At 34.6% G+C, this 23,998-nt stretch overlaps 2 protein-coding genes and 1 long non-coding RNA gene across 4 annotated transcripts in view; 2 read left to right on the top strand and 1 right to left on the bottom strand.

The window, feature by feature from the left end:
* The window catches only part of LOC138320280 (espin-like), a 41,319-nt gene extending 31,191 nt beyond the window's left edge, over positions 1-10,128 (top strand). Inside the window, exons 5-11 of one of the 2 annotated variants that reach the window (XM_069263243.1) lie at positions 1,750-1,909; positions 2,531-2,578; positions 2,861-3,605; positions 6,512-6,869; positions 7,503-7,913; positions 8,500-8,579; positions 8,952-10,128. In XM_069263243.1, the coding sequence (XP_069119344.1) occupies positions 1,750-1,909; positions 2,531-2,578; positions 2,861-3,605; positions 6,512-6,869; positions 7,503-7,913; positions 8,500-8,579; positions 8,952-9,075 (1,926 nt within the window). In that variant the 3' untranslated portion in view covers positions 9,076-10,128. The remainder of the gene's footprint in view (positions 1-1,749; positions 1,910-2,530; positions 2,579-2,860; positions 3,606-6,511; positions 6,870-7,502; positions 7,914-8,499; positions 8,580-8,951) is intronic. The other variant, XM_069263244.1, reaches the window with a different exon arrangement.
* A 2,142-nt stretch (positions 10,129-12,270) lies between these two features.
* On the bottom strand, positions 12,271-22,372 carry LOC138320306 (alkaline phosphatase, tissue-nonspecific isozyme-like). Its single transcript, XM_069263245.1, has 10 exons — positions 21,957-22,372; positions 20,632-20,852; positions 19,027-19,201; positions 18,179-18,351; positions 17,777-17,887; positions 17,259-17,361; positions 16,662-16,802; positions 16,226-16,417; positions 15,654-15,779; positions 12,271-14,933 (listed from the first exon to the last, which is right to left on the bottom strand). The coding sequence occupies exons 1-10, from the start codon at positions 22,027-22,029 to the stop codon at positions 14,650-14,652; spliced, it is 1,599 nt and encodes a 532-aa protein (XP_069119346.1). The 5' UTR covers positions 22,030-22,372; the 3' UTR covers positions 12,271-14,649.
* Positions 19,585-20,983, top strand: LOC138320321 (uncharacterized). Its single transcript, XR_011208162.1, has 2 exons — positions 19,585-19,639; positions 20,638-20,983. It is a non-coding gene; the product is annotated as an uncharacterized lncRNA (long non-coding RNA).
* Positions 22,373-23,998: the final 1,626 nt, after the last annotated feature.

Here is a 23,998-nt window from a genome sequence, read left to right as displayed (position 1 = left end):
TTTTCTGTTAGGTAAATTATGCTATTTCTTGCATATTTGTTTCATTCTTTCTAGCAAGTCATTTATTTGGTTTTTAATTCACAAAAAAAAAAATCACAAAATCATTTTCTGCATCTGGATATGGTTGTTTTTTGTTCTTTCACTGTAAACACTTGTACCGATTTCAACATTGTTGATGGAATTAATTTACAAGGGAACCTGATAATTTCCTAACAAATTGTGTTTGTCTGTAATAAAATTGTGTAGGTTGTCATCTATGACTTTTTATACACTGGGATATGCCAACACTAAAATTTTGGAGCAGCATTTGTAATTTTAATGATGCTTATTTGCTTTGTTAATATCATTCTGGCAAAACTTCTATTTTTGCAGGAACACACTTTTATAATAACTTTTTACGAACATTAAGCATATCTTTGTACCAGAGGAGTGGTAATTTCTTATCCAGGCTGTAATTAAAGAATTCAATTTACACTTGTATTATTCAGGATTTAAGCTACAGCTAGTACAGCTACTGCACATTATAATGCTTTGCCTTCCTTTGCTGCTAACCACGAATAGATAGCACATGATGAGTGCCATGTATGATGATCTAATTGATAGAATACAGCTGTTCACTGTTTGACAAAGGAGTATTATTCATTTTCCTTTAAAAATTTGATTTTCTTTCCTTGTATTTACACAGCTGCTGTTGAGTTAGATATTCGATTCACTAAATGCTGAGAAACTGATGCAACATATTTTTTTTCTCTTTCTTGAAATTAGTCAAAGATTATTTTTGTATTGTAGTAAAATTCACTGTAGGGAGTTTGACACAAAACAGCTGCTTCTTATTATTTTATTTTTTTTTTAATTTTATTTCTAAAACTATTCACAAGCAATTTCAAGTAATTTAATTGTGGGGAAAAACTATGCTGAGACAATTTTTTTTGTCAAAAACACTTTTTTGGATTATTGATTGAATATTTGTTCAGAGTTACTTCCCTTTGTGCTACTTAAATCATGGCCACCTCTTGCCTTTTGCATGGATTTTGGTTTCTTCTTATTAGAGGATGGAACTTTAAGTGGCAGATTAAGATTTCAATTCTACTTTTTGTCTTACTTTCAGTCATATCACATATGTGTATTGAATTTTTAATCAGCTATATAATCATTTGTGTGAAAGGTGTATGAGTGTATTGGTCCATGACCCTTTCTAATGGTGTATATTTTATACCATGGACTTGTAATTGTTTTATACTAATGATTAAATATCAATACTGACCAACATAGATTATAGATATGGTAAGTATTTAGTCAAATATGTATCTTGTTTATTAGCAGTATTAGAAGTTTAATTTGTGGCATGGGATGTGATTTAATCTTGATAGTTGATTTGTCTAATTCGTATTCTATTAATTTTTATTACCGGCTTGATTATCTTTTGAATAATACACATAACTGTATTTTGATATTATAACCTGGGCCATAAAGCTATATCAAATTTAAATAGTTTTTTATTTAAATAAAATGTTCATTTTTTGTTTGATGCAAGAGAATATTACAACACAATTGGTTAACACCCAAATGTAAAAGAAAAAAGCAAAAGTTTCCTTTTATTGATAACAATATATATATGTAATTAATGCACCCAAACAATTCATTGATTAACGTTTGTTGAGATTCAGCAAACTCTCAAAGGCTTACAACTTTGACCCTTACTTGAACCTGAAGGTCATGAAGGTCATTGAATTGATATCTGTATTTCAGATTGATCATGAGGCTGGTGCTGTAGAGTTATTCTCCTTCAACACATCCCAATCATCCTTGACCTCTACTGGTCCTGGTGACCCACTGACCTTGAGATTAGGTTTTCAAGATTCTGATTTCTCACCGGTAACCAGGAGCACAACCACCCACAGGAAAACAGGTGAGTGTCTCTATCCAGGGTTGTGATCTGGTACAATATTTATATAGTGTACGATGATGCAGTTGATAGGTATTGACCATGTTAGTCAATTGTTTGTCTCAGGACACTATGGCTTTCTTCCGCTCCTCAAGTCTGGCATGTCATTAAATGACCATTGCTGTCATATAATTATATAGAATTTAACAAATAATCTAAAACCAGAAGCTATATACATGTGTGTACATGTATGCACTACATAAGTCCAGAGTTTGATCCCTAGCAGAGAAAGTACCTGAACAAATCTCCCATTACTTATGTACATATGTACTTAATCTGTCACCTCCAGATCCAGCAAAGGGGCACTGAAGTGATAATCAGCATTACTTATGATACTGTAACTTGTTCAGTAAATTCTTTAAGGGCAAATATTACAACCCAGGTTAAGACTATACAGTTGTAATAAAATATACCTTTTGTCTTTGGGAAACTTCAGTTTGATCAGTTAAATGTATTACTGAAGAGTCAAAGGTCCCAGGTTTTAATCCTGAAGAAGGCAGTGATTAAAGTTTACATTTTAAACTTACTGTTATCACTTTGACAATTAGTGATATAATTGTTTAATAAAATTTCTTCTAATTTCAGAATCTCTTGAGGTTTTCTTTGATGCAGAAAGCGACAATGAATATAGTTGTAAGTATACTTCAACCTCTATTTTAGATATATGAATTATTGTAAAAAATTTGTTACAAGGGAGGTTATAGCAGTTGTCTCCCTTTAGCTCTGGTATACTGCATTAAGTAAATCCTGCAATAATTACTTGTGTACTCAATACCCATGATATCAGTCAATGACACTTTAGCTGCAGCTTCTTTTCATCCAGAGGTACATTAATTTACCCATATGGTAAATTGCATAACTTCTTGTCCTAAATTTCAAAACAAAAAATCAAACTTGATGAATTTTGTCTTTCAGCCTCTATAGATTTCCTAGCCAATCCTGACCCCCACTTCCAATCCCAGGAGACCGGTGAATGTGAATCCAGTATATGTTTGTCGGATAAGTCACATGAATCTAGCGAGTGTGAATCTTTGTTACGTCGTCAACTCTTACAACCTGACTTTGAGTTATCCCCTCCTTTTAAAAGTGACGCCCAGTGTCAGACATCGGACCAAAGTGACATATCGTCAGTGCCACCTCTCTACCGGGCAACAAGCGAATACTCCTGGAACTCTCTAAGACGGAGGTCCATTAGTGACCTATCGTCTCCGCTACAGAACGGACGTGACAGTGATGCCATATCAATTTCAAGCTCTGTAAGTTCTGTATCACAGTCAGCCTCCCAACCTGAGGGTTCTGTAGTTTCTGTGTCCTCGTTGCGACCTCCCTCAGTTGTTAGTTTTGCTATAACTCATCAAGAAGAACTCTTTAAAGCTATCCGAGCTAGAAGGATGGAGACAGAAGTGAATATTTCCAGTAACAATCTTGTGATTAGTGAGAAGACAGAAAATGTAGAATCAAACGATACAAAGGAGAGTTCCGAGTCGCACCGTCTGTCGGACAGTTTGGAGAGTGGTGCGGGGTCAGTATTACCTACAGACTGTACACACCCTACACCACCACCCCCTGTGCCTCCACCCCCTCCCCCTCCACTGCCAGCTTCAGCTCCACCCCCTATAAACCAAGCCCTCCTCAATGGCATCCTACAGAGGTTTGAAAGGTAAGTACACAATTATCTCCCTTATTTACTAGAGATGTCTCTTTAGTTAATAAAAAGTGATCTTTTCATTGAGAACATAATTTTTTTCTGAAAGTGATTTCTAGTCCATATTTCCGCCCTTTGGTTGACTACGTGTTTAGATATATTCAGTTGAAAAATATTCATATAAAAATGCTTTAAAAAGAAACGTTATTTTTGTTCTATTGTACATGATGTTCATGGTCCTGTAAATGGTGAACAACATATGTTTAATGAAGTATTGAAAGGATGAAATATGGTAAAAAATTGTACCATTTTCTGTTAATGAACCTGTCACAATATTCTGAATATTTCTTTCCAGTGTGTGGTTATGTGGTAATGCCGTACACATTTGCTTTTGCTTAAAGATATATATTATATATGTATAACACTGTAAACTACCCAGGGGTATGGAATATGTATCAATATTTATCATTATATATGGAATTAATATGGATTACTATTATATCTGCTAAATGGTCATGCTTTACTGAATGTATATGAAGATGATATAAGGGGACCAGTTCACAGTTTGAAATTTGCACAGCTAACATACAATTTAAAACTCTGTATTGGCCAACCATTGTAAGCCATTCTTTCCAATTTTAGACTTTGACCAAATTTGGCTATCATCATCCATAAAGAACCATTTATTATTTCAGAAACTTACATTATGCTTAGCCCCCAGAGGCCACATGATTGGAACCCTGTTATCATGATTTAATCATAAAGGAGAGGCGTAATTTTGATTGTAAAACTTTATAAATTAATAACATTTATTGGAAAGTGTTGTTTGGATAAACAAGAGAATTTTTGAGACATGAAACAGGGTAGTTACTAATTGGCATGAGCTTGTTTTAGGAAAAAAGAGATCCAGAAATTCATGAATAAAAAGTGTCAATACTAACAATCAACTAGTGTGTAGGTGCAGGTTGTTTTATGTTGTGCAAGGCTCCAAGCTTACAGCTGCATAATGTTTGAAGAGAAACCAGTGGAATAAACAGATACAATGTTAAAGAGATTGTAATATTTAATATGTGGGAGAAGGTGTTTGTATTGAAAGAAAAAAACTGGTGCAGTCATAAGATCAAAATGAAATCTATTGTAATTGTTGAAATATAGCTAAATGAGTTAAACTGTATGTTATATTGAAAATCCGTGAGAAACCACCAACTTGTTATCAATACAACTGTCTGACACGTGAGGTTCAAACTCGTGACTCAGAGGCAGTGGTGTCAGGATATCTTAACTACTTCGTCACCATATTGGATAATCTAAGTTATACCTAAACTTGTCCTCTATTCTGTGATGAAATGTTTCTACTTTGATACTGTAGCTATTATTGATATATGATTCAGAAATAATGACATAAGCAATACATGTACATATTGATTGCTTCATGTATTTCTATGATAGATGGCTAACGCCTTTCCAACAACCTGAAGAAAACTGATTTACAACGTGGGTCCTGTTCATCTTACCCATATCAGATACAGTGTATATCTACAGATTATATATATTTGTGTATAAATCTTGTTACATCCTTCTTACATGATATTTTATGTTCATCTTCCCCCATATATATCTACAGACAACTTATTTATATAATATTTGGCGTAGATCTGCCCCCATACCTGCAGAAAAGTGTATGCAATACACCTTTATATCCTAAAACACTAATGATTTACCTGTATTTTTTTTGACCCCTACTCCGTCACTGTCATGGACTGGACATGTTTTATGGATGTGACAATGATGAGTGTGAACACCGTGTTAGGTCAACACATCTTCACCATTCGCAATACACATGCAATACACATCAGCACTCTAGGTATAATTTTGTCACGCCGCTTCAGTAGGGTTTGACGGTTTTATTTGTGCAATGATGTGCAGTAATGTATATGGACATGTTATGAACAGGATGACTCTACAGTGTGTATTAGGATTAGTGAGAATAGAACAGGCTTATATACTGTCCGTGTAGGTTTAGGTTTATTTCAATGGTGACATTCGGAAAAGTGGAAATGATACAGTATGATAGTATGGACAGGTAAGGGCAGATAACTTCATCACTTCAGTTTCATATTAAGTTGACTGTGTAAGGGCAAGTAAAATTAAAAATACTCACCTTGAAATTCAAATGAATTGGGGGGGGGAACCTTAGTGGTAAATTTCTTACCTTTATTACTTGTAATGTGAGGTTTCAAAAGTCCGGAGGAAACAATGAGTATTTTTAGCTTAATTTCTTCATAAAATGTTTAAGTACATCCACAGTCAGGTGCATTTCTGTAAAATGTACTTTTCTTATTAATTCTTTCAGTACTATTATTTTCATACTGTCATATTCTTTACCATATATACCATATGTAATAAGAGGGTTGTTTCTTACTTTTCATTCTTGGAAGATTTTCTACCAGACAAGATGGATTTGTACTTATAAATGATTGAGTGGTCCAAGAATCATTCAAATTACAAGACACAATGAATTATGTGGTTTTCTTTGATTTGAAGATATGTAGATTTTGTTAAACATAATATCAGAATCAGTAATAATATACCAAAAATCAACACACTGTATTTCATTTTGTTAATTTCTGTGATTTTGAAATATTTTGAAGAAGATAATCATTTAAAGAATTTGAGGAGATATGCTATTTCCATTATTTTAAGTTTATTCAGGTATCAATAGACATATATAACAAATTTGCATGTCCATGTTTATTTGTACTTTCTTCCAACAGTGAGTATAATTTTTGTAACAGCACGTATTTCAAAAACACACACAAAAAAGAAAAAAATGTATGTACAGTGTAATACATCTCATATTATACAATGTTTAAAACCAAAGAGAGAATTTTACTATTAATTTTGTGTGCTTCTTTTGCCAGACCAAATAGTCTGTCGATGGAAAAGTCTGAAGAGTCATCAACTGTATCAAGCCCGCCCAGCTCAGTGACGAGTCCCATGATACCAGGGCCAGTGAAGCATGACCTTATAGCAGAGCTAAAAGTAGCTGCTGCTAGCGGGAACTCAAATTTACGGAAAACTCGAAAACCACGAGAAGATGGCCGTATGACATGTATATATTCCTTCGGAGGACCAAATGAAAAAGTGAACAGTCAAGTTTCTAATGGCTCAAAATCTAATGGTCAATCAAACGGGACTGCTAGTGGTCAGGTGACTGATAATGGACAACATGAGGCTAACAGTGAGAGCAATATGTCAAACGGTCAAACTGAACCCAAGGTAATGTTTTTGTCTTTACTAATATGTTGTCTGCTTGACTAGCTAGGTTAGTATTTACTGAAGACATTATTGGAATACGATCCTTGTATTTTGGGACCAATTATGGCCCCTGTTGGTGTTAGAAGTGAGTCAATAGTAATGTAATAAATCAAGGTAAATATGGTGATAGATTTATGCCTTTATCATGATGTTAGTGGATATTAGCAGTACTGTCCAACAATGGCACTACTATCAAGGTCATCAGAAGTAGATTGTTTAGAGGATTTTTATAGCTTTTATTCTTTTAATGCCCCGCCACGATATATAAAAATACTGTTACTCTTTTACATCTGGTAGTGATATATTGAGGGAGCTAGGCCCTGGCATTTGTGTCTTTAACACATTTCTAGTTGGATTATTTTCACTGAAAAAGCTTCAAATGGTATTCCTCCTTCTTCAAGAACACATACAACCACAAGTGGTCCAGCTAATATCCAAAATCAAACAGAATCAATATTGTCTATGTAACAAGCATGAGAATATGACCTAATTGTAATTCTAACTAAGTGATGTTCCTTTTCCAGTAAGGAATTACTGCAAGACAAAAATAATTGATGTTTTTTTCATTTTCATTCTGTTTTTCATTTTTTACAGAAGACTCAGCCCCCTTCAGAAAAATCCATGGTGATTATTGAATCAACACCACCAAAAACTGTTTCTACCCCTCAAAATCCATCAAAAGGAAGTGTACCATCAAAAGCATCAAATGAGGTTACTACCTCATCTTCAAAAAAAACTTCAAATGGGATTAATTCTGCCTCAAAACCTTCCAATGGTATTGCTCCTTTGAAAACAACAAATGGGGTAATTTCTTCAAAGACCCCAAATGGCACCACAAGCGGTGCAGAAACAGTCAAAGGGACAGACACAACAAATGGAACTGATCCTTTTGACCCCAAGAACTTTTTAGATAAAGTAGATCAAACTGTGCCAGACTGGAAAAAGCACATGTTGGCCAGAAAGATGGCAGAAGCCGCCAAAAAACAGGCAGAGGAGCAAAAGAAGGTAAATATTTTAAGCTTGAATAACTAAATAAGGAAGTTGATACACTATTTCACCTGAAAAATCTGAGCAGCCAAAATTACTATGATTCAAACTGAATGCAATAAAGAGAGCTATACTTATTTAACACTATCGTGTTAACATTGTGAGGCATATCACTTAAAGATGCTTAGTGAAGTTCACTCTACCATTATTCCTCAAATCAAGTTTTTTTCTGCTAGAATGCATTGCCATTTATATCTATGAATAACTTTCTAACACCCATCATCATAAAAATATATACTATTGTCATCTTATGAAAATCCAAAGCCTACATTCGGTAATAAGACCCCTTGAAATCCCATTGTATTTCTAGGCGATTAGGGCTTATTGCCGGTAGAAGATGGTACCGATTTAACTGCTCTAAATGAAAGCTTTGGACGTTTTGAGCATTAGCATTGGCTGTCAAAATAATTTTATTTGATTTAAAAAAATCTTGCTTTCCAAATCCAATTTGGAAAAAAGTAACACTGAATTTTAGTTAGAACAAAAAGCTTTTGTATTGTTTAAGACTCTTGTTCACAAATGTGCTATATCATATTTTAAACAGATTGAAGCAGAGGAAAATAAGTACAAACACTTGCCAGCATGGAAACGGCAGCTGATGGAGAAAAGGGATGCTGAGGCTAAGTGAGTAAAACCGTTCAGTACCCATGGATTGGGTGTATATGTTAGAGCATTCCTTTCAATGAAATGTTGCATAAAAATATTTTAAAAATCAAAACATGTCATATTTCTCATATTTGAATTAGGGGTGTGTGTCCTTGTACAATGATATTTGGGTACATGATCTCAGTTAATGTAAATCAATTTCAAATATTCACAAAAAGTTTGTTTTTAATGTTTTCATGGGCCTTATTAGTCTTTTCAAAGATCGCTCAAGAAAGCAAAAAAGGTAAAGGTGAGCAAAAAGTTCATTTCAAAATTGTTTTCTTATAATAAAAAAAACTTTAGTAATATATACCAAGTTTTAAACTTATGTTATCTTTTTTCTTACATCAGGGCAGAAGAAGCGAAAAAGCGGGAACAACAGGCCAGTCAGGCGAAGACTATGCCTGTCATCAACACACATCCCGCTGGTAAACTGGCACCATGGCAACTCGAGATGAAAACGAAGAAGTTGTAACAAATCTTTGTATCCATGAGAACAATATACCTTTAATTTGAAGGTGGATAATACTTGGATCAGGGCATATTGTTTAATAAAGTAGACTTCGGTAACTGGAGATACAAACGAAGAAGTTGCAACAAACATTTGTTTCGATAGGAACAACAGGGGTTACCCTGAAATAAATTCTGATTTACAGAATAAAATACTTAAATCATTAACGTGGAAAAGTTTAAAACATATTACCTATGGTAGAACTTCTATGATTTAAGGCTATATTTGGAACCATAATTAAACTCAAGCTTCCATTACACACAGATTGAATGAGAAACTATGTACCGATGCAGACTATGTGAGGACATGCGTTTATAAGTCATGAATGTGACTGTTGAATGCAAGTCCTCGCCAAATGACAATGACTATACATTCCAACTTCCTTTGACTATTGTGGAACATGTGATGTGAAGATTCAAATTTGGTTAAGTGAATGTGATTCAGGCAGTGTGAAAATATGCTCAAAATACTCAACAGTATGTGCATAGGTTACATCGTTAATGTTCCTATTAGAGAGTAGAGGTAGGTTCATAAATTGTATACATTTTATTATGGCCTTTGAAACCCAAATATGGGTTCCAAATATGATTAATATCATATTGGTCTATACTAAGAATTTATATCCATTATTTTCTAGCCATTGAAGATATAGAGAAATTTATTTTGTGAAGAGTTTAATGAAAATTATCCATGTAAATGACTAAGAAACGGTTTGTTATTTTAAACGGGACCAATCAATTTAACTTACTTAGATTAACATTTTTATTTATGGTTTGAATTGTCAAAATTAAATTTATATATTTTGTAAATATGATTAATGGTTGAAGAATGGTTTATCCATCCAATTTGATTTACAGACATTCGATATTGAACATTTGATTTATATCTTGCTCACTGAAATTGCTCTATCATATTTGCGATGCATGGTTTCATTCCATTAGTGCTCATTTTATGATATCCAATCATGCAGTTTTTTTTTACAAAATTGATATTTATAGATAAAACCTCCAAATTACATTTTCAATGTTTTGATTTTCAATATAGTTTTAGTTAATTACTATGCACTTACAATGTAGTATAAATAATTAGTATTATAAAATGCAGTGTAATCTGATTTTTGTGCAATATTATAACCTTTATAAAGAAAATTTTTAAACATGCATGTATTTATATATAGTATCTGTTAAGTGTTTTATAGAGCTATAATATATAAATTATATAAGATTTTATTTGGACAATCATTTCCTGTTAAATCTATCCTTTATATACTGATACATGTATCAATTATAGTGTTTTACTTGGGTCAAAATCGTAAATTATTTTACTTTAAATCAGCAGAATAGATATATACCTGTGGCAAACTTGTGACAAATTCTACTTCTGAAAAATCATGGGCATACTTTCTTCCGTGGCAGTTCAAACCCATTCAACTTACAGAAGATTTTAATGAAAAATAATGTCTTCCAAACATGTGCTAGCTTCTTTGCAAATAAACATATGATTTTGATGGAGTTACACATCTAGAAACATATAATAAAAGGGAAAAAAATGGTGATGGGAACTGTCATTTCATGCACACCAGAATTCCAGCATGTCATGTTAAGGTGTGTAGAAAACATAGGAGCTTGATTTACAGTATGGGGACAGATCAACCAGAAACCTATGTGTCATGATTGAATACATATATAGCTTTGCCATACAAGGTCCTCATATTAAACAGCATCAGTATGCTATGGGCCCTACAACTAAAGCTAGACAAAAGTGTCCAACCTTACAGGAAACAATAGCTGGGTAAGAAGCACACTTCCTTCTGTAACCCTAGTTGTATTGATAATATTGCCAGGACTGTTCTTCATAATACATGTATATATATGTATTATAAGAGTAAATATATATATAAAAGTAACATGTCCATGTGTTGGTTTCGAAATATTAAAAAAACGTAACAATCAAACTGTTTTTTGTAATGCCCTAGCGCTTTCGCGGCTCTTGCTGTTCTTGATTTGCATTCAAATCCCCTGAAGAACGGCAAGAGCCGCGAATGCGCTATGGCGATACAAAAACTGTTTTATTGTTGAGTTCTTTAATGCATATTTGTATGACTAGTGAGAAAACTGTCTTTCTCTTTCTATGATAACAGTATACATAAGTAACAATAATTGGAAAAAATGAAAGAAAGTTAACTGTGTGCATTAGTTTTGTGGTATTGCTGTACTTTTTTTGTACAAATATTTAGGAACGCCTACATTTAATACCAGAATATCTTCAGGTTGACAACTGTTGCTTTAATAGCAGGTGGAAAATCCACAAGACAGTACAAATTAGGTAGAACATACCCATTCGGGTTGTTATATGAAAGCACATATTAGATACAGTGTTTTATAGGCATGGTTAGGGTATATTTCAAATGTTTTTATTTGAGAATGTATGCGATAGAGTTCTGTTTTATATCTAAATACTGTATAAACAACATTACAGTAAGTGTCCAAAAGATACATACAAAAATGGTTCCTTAACTGACTTAGCCTTTCTCATATAAAGGTCATATAAATTTAGTTTAACATGGTCGCCAACTGGATGATAAACCTTATTGAATTATCATTTTTCATATTTTTAGAATTGTTGACTTTAAACATTTAAACGATATGTGTCATGGTTGTTTTTTTTATTTATATTCAATGTTGTTTATGATTACGAATTTTCACATTTTTTTCTGTATAGGTAAATCATTGAATGTAAGTTCCAGAGTCATTCAGGAAAGTTTCGTTAAAAATTGTGTACGTTTTATTACCAGAAACATGGTTAGATAATCATAGAAAAGAAACATTGTACAAGGAAACACACCGTAATTAACATTGTGCAAGGAAACAAGCCCGTTTTTAATATTCTAAAAGAAAACACACCCTTATTAACACTGTAAAGGAAACACGCCCTAATTAATATTGTACAAGGAAAAGAAACACACCATAATTAACATTGAACAAGGGCACACGCCCCTAATTAACATTGTACAAGGAAACACACCCGTTATAAACATTGTACAAGGAAACACTTCCCTAATTGGTATTGTAAAAGGAAACACACCCCTAATAGATATTGTACAAGGAAAAGAAACACACCCTATTTAACATTGTACAAGGGCACACACCCCTAATTAACATTGTACAAATTGACATTGTATAAGGAAAAGAAACACACCCTAGTTAACATTGAACATGGGCACACACCCCTAATTAACATTGTACAAGGAAACACACCCTAACTGATATTGAACAAGGAAACATGCCCTTAGTTAACATAGTACAAGAAAACACATCTTAATTAACATTGTTCAAGCAAACACGCCCTAATTAATATTGTACAAGAAAACACACCCCTAATAGATATTGTACAAGGAAAAGAAACACACCCTAGTTAACATTGAACATGGGCACACACCCCTAATTAACATTGTACAAGGAAACACACCCTAATTGATATTGAACAAGGAAACATGCCCTTAGTTAACATAGTACAAGAAAACACATCTTAATTAACATTGTACAAGGAAACACACCCTAATTGATATTGAACAAGGAAACACGCCCTTAATTAACATAGTACAAGAAAACACATCTTAATTAACATTGTACACGGAAACACGCCCTAATTGATATTGAACAAGGAAACACAGCCTTAATTAACATTGTACAACAAGGAAACACATCCCTATTTAACATTTAAGAAGGAAACACACGCCCTTAGTATACATTGTATAAAGAAACACGCCCCTAATATTAATATCGTACAAGGAAACACATCCTTAGTTAACATTTGACAAGGAAACACACGCCCTTAATTAACATTGTACAAAGAAACACACCCTAATTTACATTGTACAAGGAAGCACGCCCCTACTTAGCATTGTACAAAAACACGCCCTTAATATTGTACAAGGAAACACACCCTAATTTACATTGTACATGGAAACACGCCCTTAATTAGCTTTGTACGAGGAAACAAGCCCTTAATATTGTACAAGGAAACACACCCTAATTTACATTGTACATGGAAACACGCCCCTAATTAGCTTTGTACGAGGAAACAAGCCCTTAATTAACATTGTACAAGGAAACAGGCCATTAATTTACATTGTACATGGAAACATACCCCTAATTAACATTGTACAAGGAAACACACCCTAATTAGCATTGTATAAGGAAACAAGCCCTTAGTTAACGTTGTACAAGGAAGAACACCCTTATAAACATTGTTCAAGGAAACAAGCCCTTAATTAACATTGTACAAGGAAACGCACCCTAATTAACATTGTACATGGAAACATACCCCTAATTAACACTGTACAAAGAAACACACCCTAATTAACATTGTACAAGGAAACAAGCCCTTAATTAACATTCTTAAAGGAAACGCTTCCTAATTAATATTGTACAAGGAAACGCACCCTCATTAACATTGTACAAGGAAACACACACTAATTAACACTACAAGGAAACACGCCCTTAATTATCATTGTACAAGGAAACACACACTAATTAACACTACAAGGAAACACGCCCTTAATTATCATTGTACAAGGAATCACATCCTTAATTAACATTGTACAAGGAAACACGCCCTTAATTAACACTGTACAAGGAAACACGCCCTTAATTAACACTGTACAAGGAAACACACTAGGCGCGCCTTATTAACTTATATTTGCATACGACATGTAACACGTAAGTATGTGGTCATTTTCAAAGATATCTATATATAAAAACATGTCAAAATTATGTCAGATGTGTTGTTAAAATGTGTACATAACATGCAATAATATTTTACACCGAACTTGATAATTATGAATCCAATCGTGGGATGAAATATACTATAAATATTCTGTTTAGCGACAATGTTTTGTGATAATACATTGTTTATCTAAATACATATCATGAAATGCTTAGACTATTAAATCACAGTTTCAGTTGCGGTATTTGTTTTCAAAAGATGTTTGTTTATAAAAGATTCATCGGAATGGCCAAAGAATACATGTTAGGCATTGTCATCGAAAAATACAATATACTATTGGGTCATAACTGTCACCTGCTACTACGTATACATCTTTATCGAAACGTTTTGTAAAAGAATAAGGATAAATGCATAACATAAACAAAGAATGTCTACAAAAAATACCACTTCACTGATAAATTACAGTTGACATTGGATTGTACAAATGCATACGAGATTTCCAAATAGAAGTACTTCGATTTGACATTGGAAAGTACAAACGCATACGAGATTTCCAAACATAAGCACTTCGATTTTTCGTTGTTCCATATCCTCTTTAACTTTAATGGTAGATTTCTCCTATACACTAAAGGTATAGCGTCGTAGAAAGCATTGTGCCGAATTCGGGTTCTCCAGGAACGCTGCCTTCAGAAAACCTGTTGTATGCATTTGCTTTACTTATGCAGATACCTAAACATCTAATATAAAAAATTAAACATGTCTTGGTTGTTAATATATGTAAAAAAAACAATCTAAAGGAATCTTTAAACATCAATGTCGTATATGGAGAATGCATTGCATTAAAGATATAACAAGGAGCAAACACCATGGTGATGCATGTGTTGATCCTTGGTTTATGATTTCGTATTGGACGCAATGTCCCTTATTGAGCCCCATGCAAGAAGCGTACGCCATCACATGCGCTACATAATTCTGTTCGTGCACCCCGTGCAGGAGGTGCGCCATGGGGCCTTGAGCATACACTGCCACGTCGTCAGCTCCGTGTGTGTCCTCACCCAGGGGTACCGCACTCGGGAACATGTAGTCATTGGTAGCTTAAAAACATAGGAAGGTATTTTTAAACATTTTTACATGTTTTCCAAAATTGCCTTATAAAATAACGCAATTGATAAATTCTGATTTGAAACCTTTAGATCATATTGATCAGTACTATGGTCTGTGAAGTTATTTTCTTTTGCTGCTAGTCATTTGGACTAGTAAACCTTAACTATTCAATTAATAGTCCAAATCAAATTACAGACGATTATTCAGTCATGATCAGTTTACGATTTTTGACCCAAATTAAAGTCGGAGTGTGTTTGTGAATACAAATTCTCACAAAATGATGTATCCGGACTTAAATAATCGCATACAGAATGCACTCAAAATGTGTTTAAAAATGCAATTGACCACCGCTCTTGTAGTTATAGTATTTACTTATTTCAATCGGTTGCAATTGGGGAGCCACTAGTCCGATTGGACTAGTTCATTACATTACTAGTCGTGGGCATCGGACTAGTGCGTAAAGTCGCAGCTACAGTAGTAGTTGAAACTAAAAATCAGAAACAATTTCTTCAGATTACATAATTATAAATACGACTTTTAACTATGATAAAGACTTAAGGGATGACATTATTTGTGGGTAGGAAGCTTTGTCGTAGTAAATGCAGGTCCTGGGATTACCTAACTGAAGAAGTCTCGTATGTAGAAAACGATGCTTGACAACAAATAGCATTAACATTTTGAATTTGTTATGGCAAAGAAAATGTACTTACTAGTGTCAGTAACCCTTGGGTCTATCCTACTGCCGTTTTCATACCCAGGACCGTTTCCGTACGTAATAGTGGTGAAACCTTTCCGATCGGGAGGGAGGTACTGATCAGGGACGTTATCTACTGCACCTAACAACGAATAAAAGAAATTGTTAATAAATAGTATGGTCACTTAGGAAAGCATGATAGTTTAAGAAATCTGCCAAGAAGAGTATACAATTTATATAAATGACGCCGTTCTTATGTGATATGTCCTTGATGAAATAAACTTCTAATTTCTGAATACATGAAATTTACCTCTGATGTTTTTGAGTGAAAGCATCATGTCAGCCAAACTGCAACACCAGCGAACGTTTCAAAACAGTTGCGTAATATCCAATAATCAATTATGAATATGTCGGACAAGTGTGAGATATCTAGCTTTTTGAGGAAAAGTAACTAAGTATACTCTTTCAGCTTACGGTATTTCATCCATAAAATACTGACATACTTGTTTTTTAAATCACAGAATACAACATAACTTTTTCAACAATTTCAGAAATGGCTTAAAAGCTTGTTTGAGTACACATTTGTACCTAGGATGTCGTTCCCTCTGTTAGGGTAGCCACCCAGGGTAAACACGTGCGAGTGGTCAGCCGTCACCACGAGGAGTGTATCCTCTTCATCGGTTAGTTTGACAGCTTCCTTCACGGCGTCCTCTAGGGCAAGAGTCTCGTGCAGGGCTTTCTTGGCTTTGTTGTCATGATGAGCATGGTCAATACGTCCTCCTATATTTGAGAACAAGATGGGAAAAAGACTTCTAAATATATTCTTCAAATAATACAACTTACAATCGATGACAGCATGTAAGACATCAATACAGATGATATGGAAATTCCAGTTAAAGGGAGAGAAGAATGAGGGTTGAAGAAAAGTAAAAGTGTTCTAGAAAACTAAGCACTAAATAAAACGTACTTATTTTCTCAGTGATTTACAACTTTTAAGGCTACAATTGCATGAAATAATATATACCCTCCACCAGGAGAAAAAATCCTTTGTCATTCTTCTGCAAAATCTTAATCGCCTTTGACGTCATTTCCGCCAGCGAAGGTTCCCCAAGTGGTCCATGGTCCCTCTCAAGTTCATACTGCATATGGCTCGGCGAGAACAATCCTACAAATAGATATATAATAGGCCGTTACTCGGTGTTCTCTGCATTATATTTGAAGCTAGCACCTAATGATTTACTGACTTTCACGACCTATACTTATCATATCAGTTCACTTCAATGTATGTATCAACTGTGTCAAAAGTAGTGTAGAGCAAAACTCTTCCATCAATGATTTTTTTTTAAATACATGTACCTGTATGAGAACATAGTAATCAATGTCATAATTCCGAGAAATCAGGTTACAGCAGTCGATTTCAAATTTTTTGTTTTGTCCATAAACAAAAGGTCGGTTTGCTCAATTTTAAGCAATATCAAGCAACATCAAACACAAAATGATAAATATGCATTAACAAGTAGAAACTGAAAATAAAGGATGAATAAAAAACGTATGAAGGAACGGTGAATATCAACGTTGAATATTTCATCGCATATTGGACCAAATGAGGTCACAGACTTACCTAAAACTGTATCAGTTTGGTCGGGATCTATAGCATCAAACTGCTGTTTGTTCCAGACGTACTTGTAGCGCTTCCCTTCCTTACGTCGCTCCTGCTGCCAATACTAGACCACACAAAACATATTGTTAGTCGATATTGGCATACGTTCACTATAAGTCCATATTTTGTTACATCTTATTTTTTCAAATGTAATAAATTGAACATGCATTACGTGTATTTTTCAGTGCAAACGTCACTACTGGTTGTTACCAAAACAAGACGGAGAATTATATATATATATATATATTTGAACAAATAATGGACAGAAGTTTCGATATATATAAAATCCAATCATCAATTTAACATTCTCACGAATTCATTTCATACTATTCCCTATTGCATCTTTAGGTACAATGTATGTACTTTGGCGATTTGAAGGTACTGTTCATTTGCTCTTTATACCCCATTCACCGGTAATAGCTGGTAAATAGAATGGAGTCATGGCTAACAAAGAAGTGTGCTACACGACAGAGAAATACCTCAATCAGGTTGAGATTATCTCGTCTCTGGTATTTGGCGTAGGTGAAGTTTGCCTCTGGATCCGCCACGTGGACTGGAAGAAAATGTCGCCTTCCTCCCGCAAAGGCTACCTACAACAGCAAACAAATCTTTGAGTGAATCATGATTTATGAATAAAATTATGTCAGTTTTAATACTTATAGTCTTCTTTTGATGGTTGTCTGAAAATCAATGATGTCTTTTCATACTTAGTATTCCATTCTTTAGTCAATGGAACCTTTTGGTTAACGACTCGATTTAAAAAATTTAGGCACAGATTTTTTTTTTTTTTTTTTACTTTTCCTAGATTCGTTGTTATTTGCAAGTTATTAAAGTAGCCAAGATGTGTCGAGTTAAGCGGAATACTATTTGAAATTTTATACTTCAATATGTCCATTTTCGTAGGCAAATTGATAGGCTATGTCCATACAATTTCCTATGACGTCATCTGGCACCTTCACGTCACCTTCCCAGTTCCGATCCACGGAGTGAGCGTATGCCGAGCTCGGGGTGGCGTGGGTAAGTCGTGTGGTGGTAACTATACCGGTAGACTTACCTTGAAGAAAAATACACAAACTAATTTTAAATGTTAACAATGAAGTTCGACAATAAAAAGACTACATTCATATTGTAAAATTGCTTCGTCCAAACAGGATGACACCAACTGCAGGTTAACCATCAAAATCAATATGTCATTTTAAACAGGGAATTTGTACCCTCCTCTTCATTGATTTTTTTTTTTATTCTTTTGTGTTTGATGATTCATTTCTTTGTGCAATGTGCGAAGAATATTCTAAGATAATGTAATTGCCTGCAACCTGTAAGCCTTTTGCACAACTCGTAATCTATAGTGAAAAAGAATACAAGGTAATACCAACAGTTTCTGGAGCAATTTATAATCATCGAAAACAAAATTACATTGTACAAGCAATTCAAATTATATAGCAGTGACAGAAGAGATTAAATATCTGCAGTTGTTAAAATTATTTCGTCATTCAAAAGAACAACCAATCAAATGTATTAAAAGAAGACACTAACAAACGTCAGTCGTTATCGAAACATTTCAGACGATGTTACAGAACCGCTCGTAGCAGTCAACGTGCACTTTCGTTTGCTAGAAATATATATACTCGGTGCTCCGAGATATAAACGTTGTTTGTAAAGTTAAAAGCATACTACAACATATGAAACATGATGAACGTCTCTATCATGATCTCTATCAAGCACGTACCCTCCTCCTCGGCCCAGTCGACCATTGTTTTGAGCCTAGCTCCATGTGACGATGCACAGTTGCCACGTTCGGCAGTACCGTCCAGGCCGACGAGGTAGTACTTTGTCTTCACACCAGACAGTAGTGCTGTAGCCGTGGACGCCGAGTCGGCCGTCTGTCGGTCCACAGGATACGTCTGCAACGAAATAAAAGAAAAACAAGCAGCAGCAAGCTTTAGTAAATTGTATGGCTTATTACAGAAGGCTCGTTTTGTTTTACATTTTGATTAACTGCGAACGGATAGTCATGAGTACAAGTTGATGAATGACAGAATATTTGTTTCTGGGTAGCATGCAGTTCATGTATACATATTGCTTTTATTTGTTCTAGTGATAATGGGACCTCTTGTCTACTTCATAATGTTGTGTCACATACAAAGAGCATCACACTCCAACATTTCACTGTCACTATGGGCAAACCAACCACCCAACTCCTCATACTAAGCAGGAGTCGACACTATTGTTATATACTGTTTCATCAAGTGGCTTCCGTGTTTCCTCATTCAATAAATTTTATTTATTAAATAAGTGTAATATGATCTATCGGCATTGTGGTTGGTTGCTTCCGATGAATGGTACGTATTTCTACGCGTGGGAGATGACTTTTTTTACAACGACAATTACCTTTCGCAGATAACACAGATAAAACTGTCGGGATAACGCATTTGTATTTTATCACATAACTGACCCGTCCAGTCATGTCATACGACCATGTCATAAATATCGTAGGAACATTGTAGTAACACTTTTATGACGTCACATATAGTTTTGACGTCATAATATATATATGACATCGCATCATTGTTTCAGTAGACGGAAACGTCACATTCCAGTCAGATTTCTACTGTTTTATAAAGAGACGAAATTTTAAGTTTTGCTTATATTTCTATTAATATAACTTGTATGATAAACAGAATCTTACACTCGTGACTATGTCATATGAAAGTAATCAAACTCTAAAGGCTCGTGGCATATCAAATTATTGAACTCGTTTGATAAATTTCATATCACATAGCCACTCGTGTGAGATCCTCTGTGTATTACATCATGTAAACCCATTACAGAGGCATGATTATTTTGTTGATTGGGCATAGAAGACATTTGCTACAACAGTCATTGCCGACACTGACCCGAATTTCTAATGACGATCTCAAATATTTTTTTCGTGTTTATGGACTATCAGAAAATACCTTGAACGCCGAATTGAGGTTCGTTTTAGGATTTTACCGAACATTTTGTCAGAATAAAACAAAGACACGTCTCAAGTACAAACAAACACACACTAGCATGCCCATTGGCAATTTTATGGGCCCAGTTTGCTGTCATTGTGTACTAAAAGTTTTGGTGACTAAAATTAATAAGAACGTCATAATTTGATACAAGGTTGCTATACAAAAGAGTACTAGGATATACTGCAATATACACAATACTCATCACACTATCGTTGAATCGATACCCTTAGCACGAATATTTGTTATCACAACATAATATATGGTCTACACGTAACTGAGAATCTTCTTCCAGTACAAAAACATGTTTCATAATCAATTAACTTTATTTTATTTACCTTCAGGAGTCCTACGTGTGGAAACTCCTCAAATTTCAGCACAGTTTCCTCGCCTGTCCGACCGTTGAGCTGTCCTCGACGTATCCTAGCGGCTGTTGTAGATGATATACTCATACCATCGCCGATGAAGAGGATGACGTTTTTGGCGACGTTGGTATTTGGCAGACGTCCCAATGCCTTCCTAATGTCGTCCTGTGCCATGTTGTTCCAAAATTGTGGAGCTTGAAACAGAAACTCGTCACATCATAAACATTTACGTTATACTAAAATTAAGTTATTCATGAAAATAGAGTGGAAACTGGTTGGTGTAGCTAGATAGAAACAAAACACAACTATTAAAGATGTATCTCTACTTAGGTTTTGGGTCGTCTATGTACAACTTTTAAATAAATTAGTGGTTTGATAGAAACATGAAATTGCCATACTGTCAAGTGTCTGGACCTTAATGTTTTCGTACATGCCACACGTTGCCAGAAGTAACCCGATGAATGTGCACAAGTGTATGGCAAAATTGGAACTTGAACTAAAATCTCAAAACAAATACTAATCTGAAATTAATAAATTAGCCGTCTTCACATTTAAATTTGCATCTCAAACAGGTCGTTCAGTGCACGTGATTCAACATGACACATTACAACGATGAAAGATGGATCTATCAAAAATACCAAGTGCATATCTACCAAATTCAATGGTCGAAAAGTGTCCATTGTTTATGAGATATATCAATCAAACGGAATAACGGGAGTATGCATTTTAATGTTACACCTTGGATCTTTTTTCAGCCGGAAAATTTTCATCATTATGACCCTGACTATCAGATATCTTTCAAATGGCGGTACGTCCAGAGATTTCAAAATATAGAATATAATTGAAACACATTAGTGAGTTGTGGCAATAACAATCCGGTTTTACGAATAAATACTTAGGACAAAGTATTCGTAGTATGTGATGAATGTCATACAACACACAATACATTTATATATATGATCGATTGCCTTTTAATTATTGGACAATACAGTACTCATTTAGAGAACTATGTGACCAAAGTAACACATCTCTCTCACTATGTTACCAGTACGTTGCCGTTGCATGCAGGTATGATATTAACTCTTGCACATGTATCTTAAGCAAACATGTGCTGTTATTACGTCACTGAGCAAACAATAGCCCAAGTTTAGGCCATACCCTATATTGTGTAAACGCTATACTAGTCCCCGTCAGGGCCCTCTATTGTATGTGTAAACGCTATACTAGTCCCCGTCAGGGAACCACGTGTAGTGACATTATAGTTATAAACACGTGACATACGTAAATGTGTAACTTACAATTTTCATGTTGTGAATAACAGCTAGCAATCGACAGACACACCAACATTATGCAAAGATGATGTAAATCCATGACAGATACAGTGGAATAACCAGTCCCTATAAGGATTGGTCTTTTATCAGCTTGTGTTCGGTACGCTCCTATTTACTATAAATGTCTTTTGGTTCTTGGGCCCCTGGCGGATGTTTATGTAATGTGTAGGTATACGCAATAACAATATACACTACCACACTATACGCACAACACACGTGTGTGATTAGTCCAACCACTGACTGCAAAACAGCAATTTCAATTTGAAAATCATTCAAGCATGTCGTTTATATCTGATGAAATATATGGAATGTTAAGCTGTCCTATCTTTCTACCCGACCAGCATTGACCAAACTGTGTCTTTTAGAAAATAAATTGCCAGTGACCCGTTTAAGACACCATGCATTGTAGTGTGGTTCTGCTCCAACTGGCATGAAATGGTGGACATAGTACTATTGATATATATACACTGAGGAACGGAAAATTACCAGCAAAATATTTAAATGAGGACCTCTCATTGTAATCTATGAATGTCTGACTTTGCACTATCAAAACTCAATGATTGGAACAATTTTAAATGTGATTTTACACTTTAGAGATACAATATCGATTTGATTTCAATAAATGGCCATACTTCATCACCCAAGTTACACAAAATACTCAGAGAAATGTTGTCGGTCGGATAGTATTGGCGAGTTTACTTCCTAGATTACAGTAATAAAGGAAACTTAAAACAGAATGAGCATTTCGGTTTAACATACATATCTTTATAAATATCATTTATAGAAACTGTGACCTAGGTTTGAACGAATGAGAGCAAACCAAGATTCCCAATCAAAAGGGGTGCGTTGTGAGTTGTTTCATAAACATTTCGTGAGTTTTTGTCATCTAGAGATCTAAACAGAATCCAAGATATATGAAGTTGCATTTGTTATGGTTTCAAATGATCTGAACAAAAGGAGAGGGCACTATATACGCCAATATAGACACAAATCCAACACAGTGAGAAAGGAAATAGCAAAACAAGGAATTTTCCTCTCATTGACATGTAACCAAACTCTACGTGGAATTACAGCTTTTGTCGATTGCATAATAAAACCTGAAACACGGCCAAAAAAGTCGATTGCATAATAAAACCTGAAACACGGCCAAAAAAGACAAACTTGACATTATTACTTACCAATATAACCATAGCTGATAGGTATGAGTACCAACGTTTATTTAAATTATCAGGACTATTTTTTTTATTCTTAAGTACACCTATAAAGTCAGTCTCACATATACAATATAAAATTATAAGTCAGATTCGTAATTTTAAAATTGCTTCTCTAGTCAAAAGGGTTAACAATTGTCGCAGTTGATAGTTGATCTGATATTCGATATTTTTACGATTTTTTTTAGCAGGCGTAATGTACACAGTGTTCCAGTAAAGCACTTTGGTGAAGACTTTGAAATGTTTACTGTCACCATCACGCCATCCTAGGAAGGAAAGCATCATTTTCGTTACAAAGTCAGACTTGGTCAGTGGATAATGCTTCCTGGTTACTTTTTTTATGGTCCAATAATTGCTTGAACTTACGATTGGCTTTTGTATGGCGTATGTCTTTGAAAACGCTGAAGACGCCCAATGTTCCGGAATTTGTGGGTCTAGTCACCTTGGTCTTTATTGATCCACTTGAAGCATTCACACACACATAGATGGAATAGGACAGGCTTTGAGACACTGCTACGCTGGTGATTTACAATGACTGAATGAGATGAAGTCAAATTAATGTCTTCGTCTATTTCTCACACAAGACAAGTCGTCAGGCTACATCAAATAAGAACCTCGAATAACAACTACATGTATATAAAGACTCCAATAGTATGTTCGAATTGTTGTCTTCCTAAACAAATCCTTTTTGCCAATACTCTTTTCATCCATCATTGATGTCGCCGTAAAGGTGATTCCCATTGACCATTGGTTAATTGCGACTGAAGCAGCTAAATCATGGTTACGTTGGTACCTTTA

The sequence above is a fragment of the Argopecten irradians genome, chromosome 1, assembly GCF_041381155.1.
Source record: "Argopecten irradians isolate NY chromosome 1, Ai_NY, whole genome shotgun sequence".
In the NCBI taxonomy this organism is placed as follows: Eukaryota; Metazoa; Mollusca; class Bivalvia; order Pectinida; family Pectinidae; genus Argopecten; species Argopecten irradians.
Note: the sequence above shows the minus strand (reverse complement) of the source record. Positions and strands in the feature narration are given on the sequence as shown.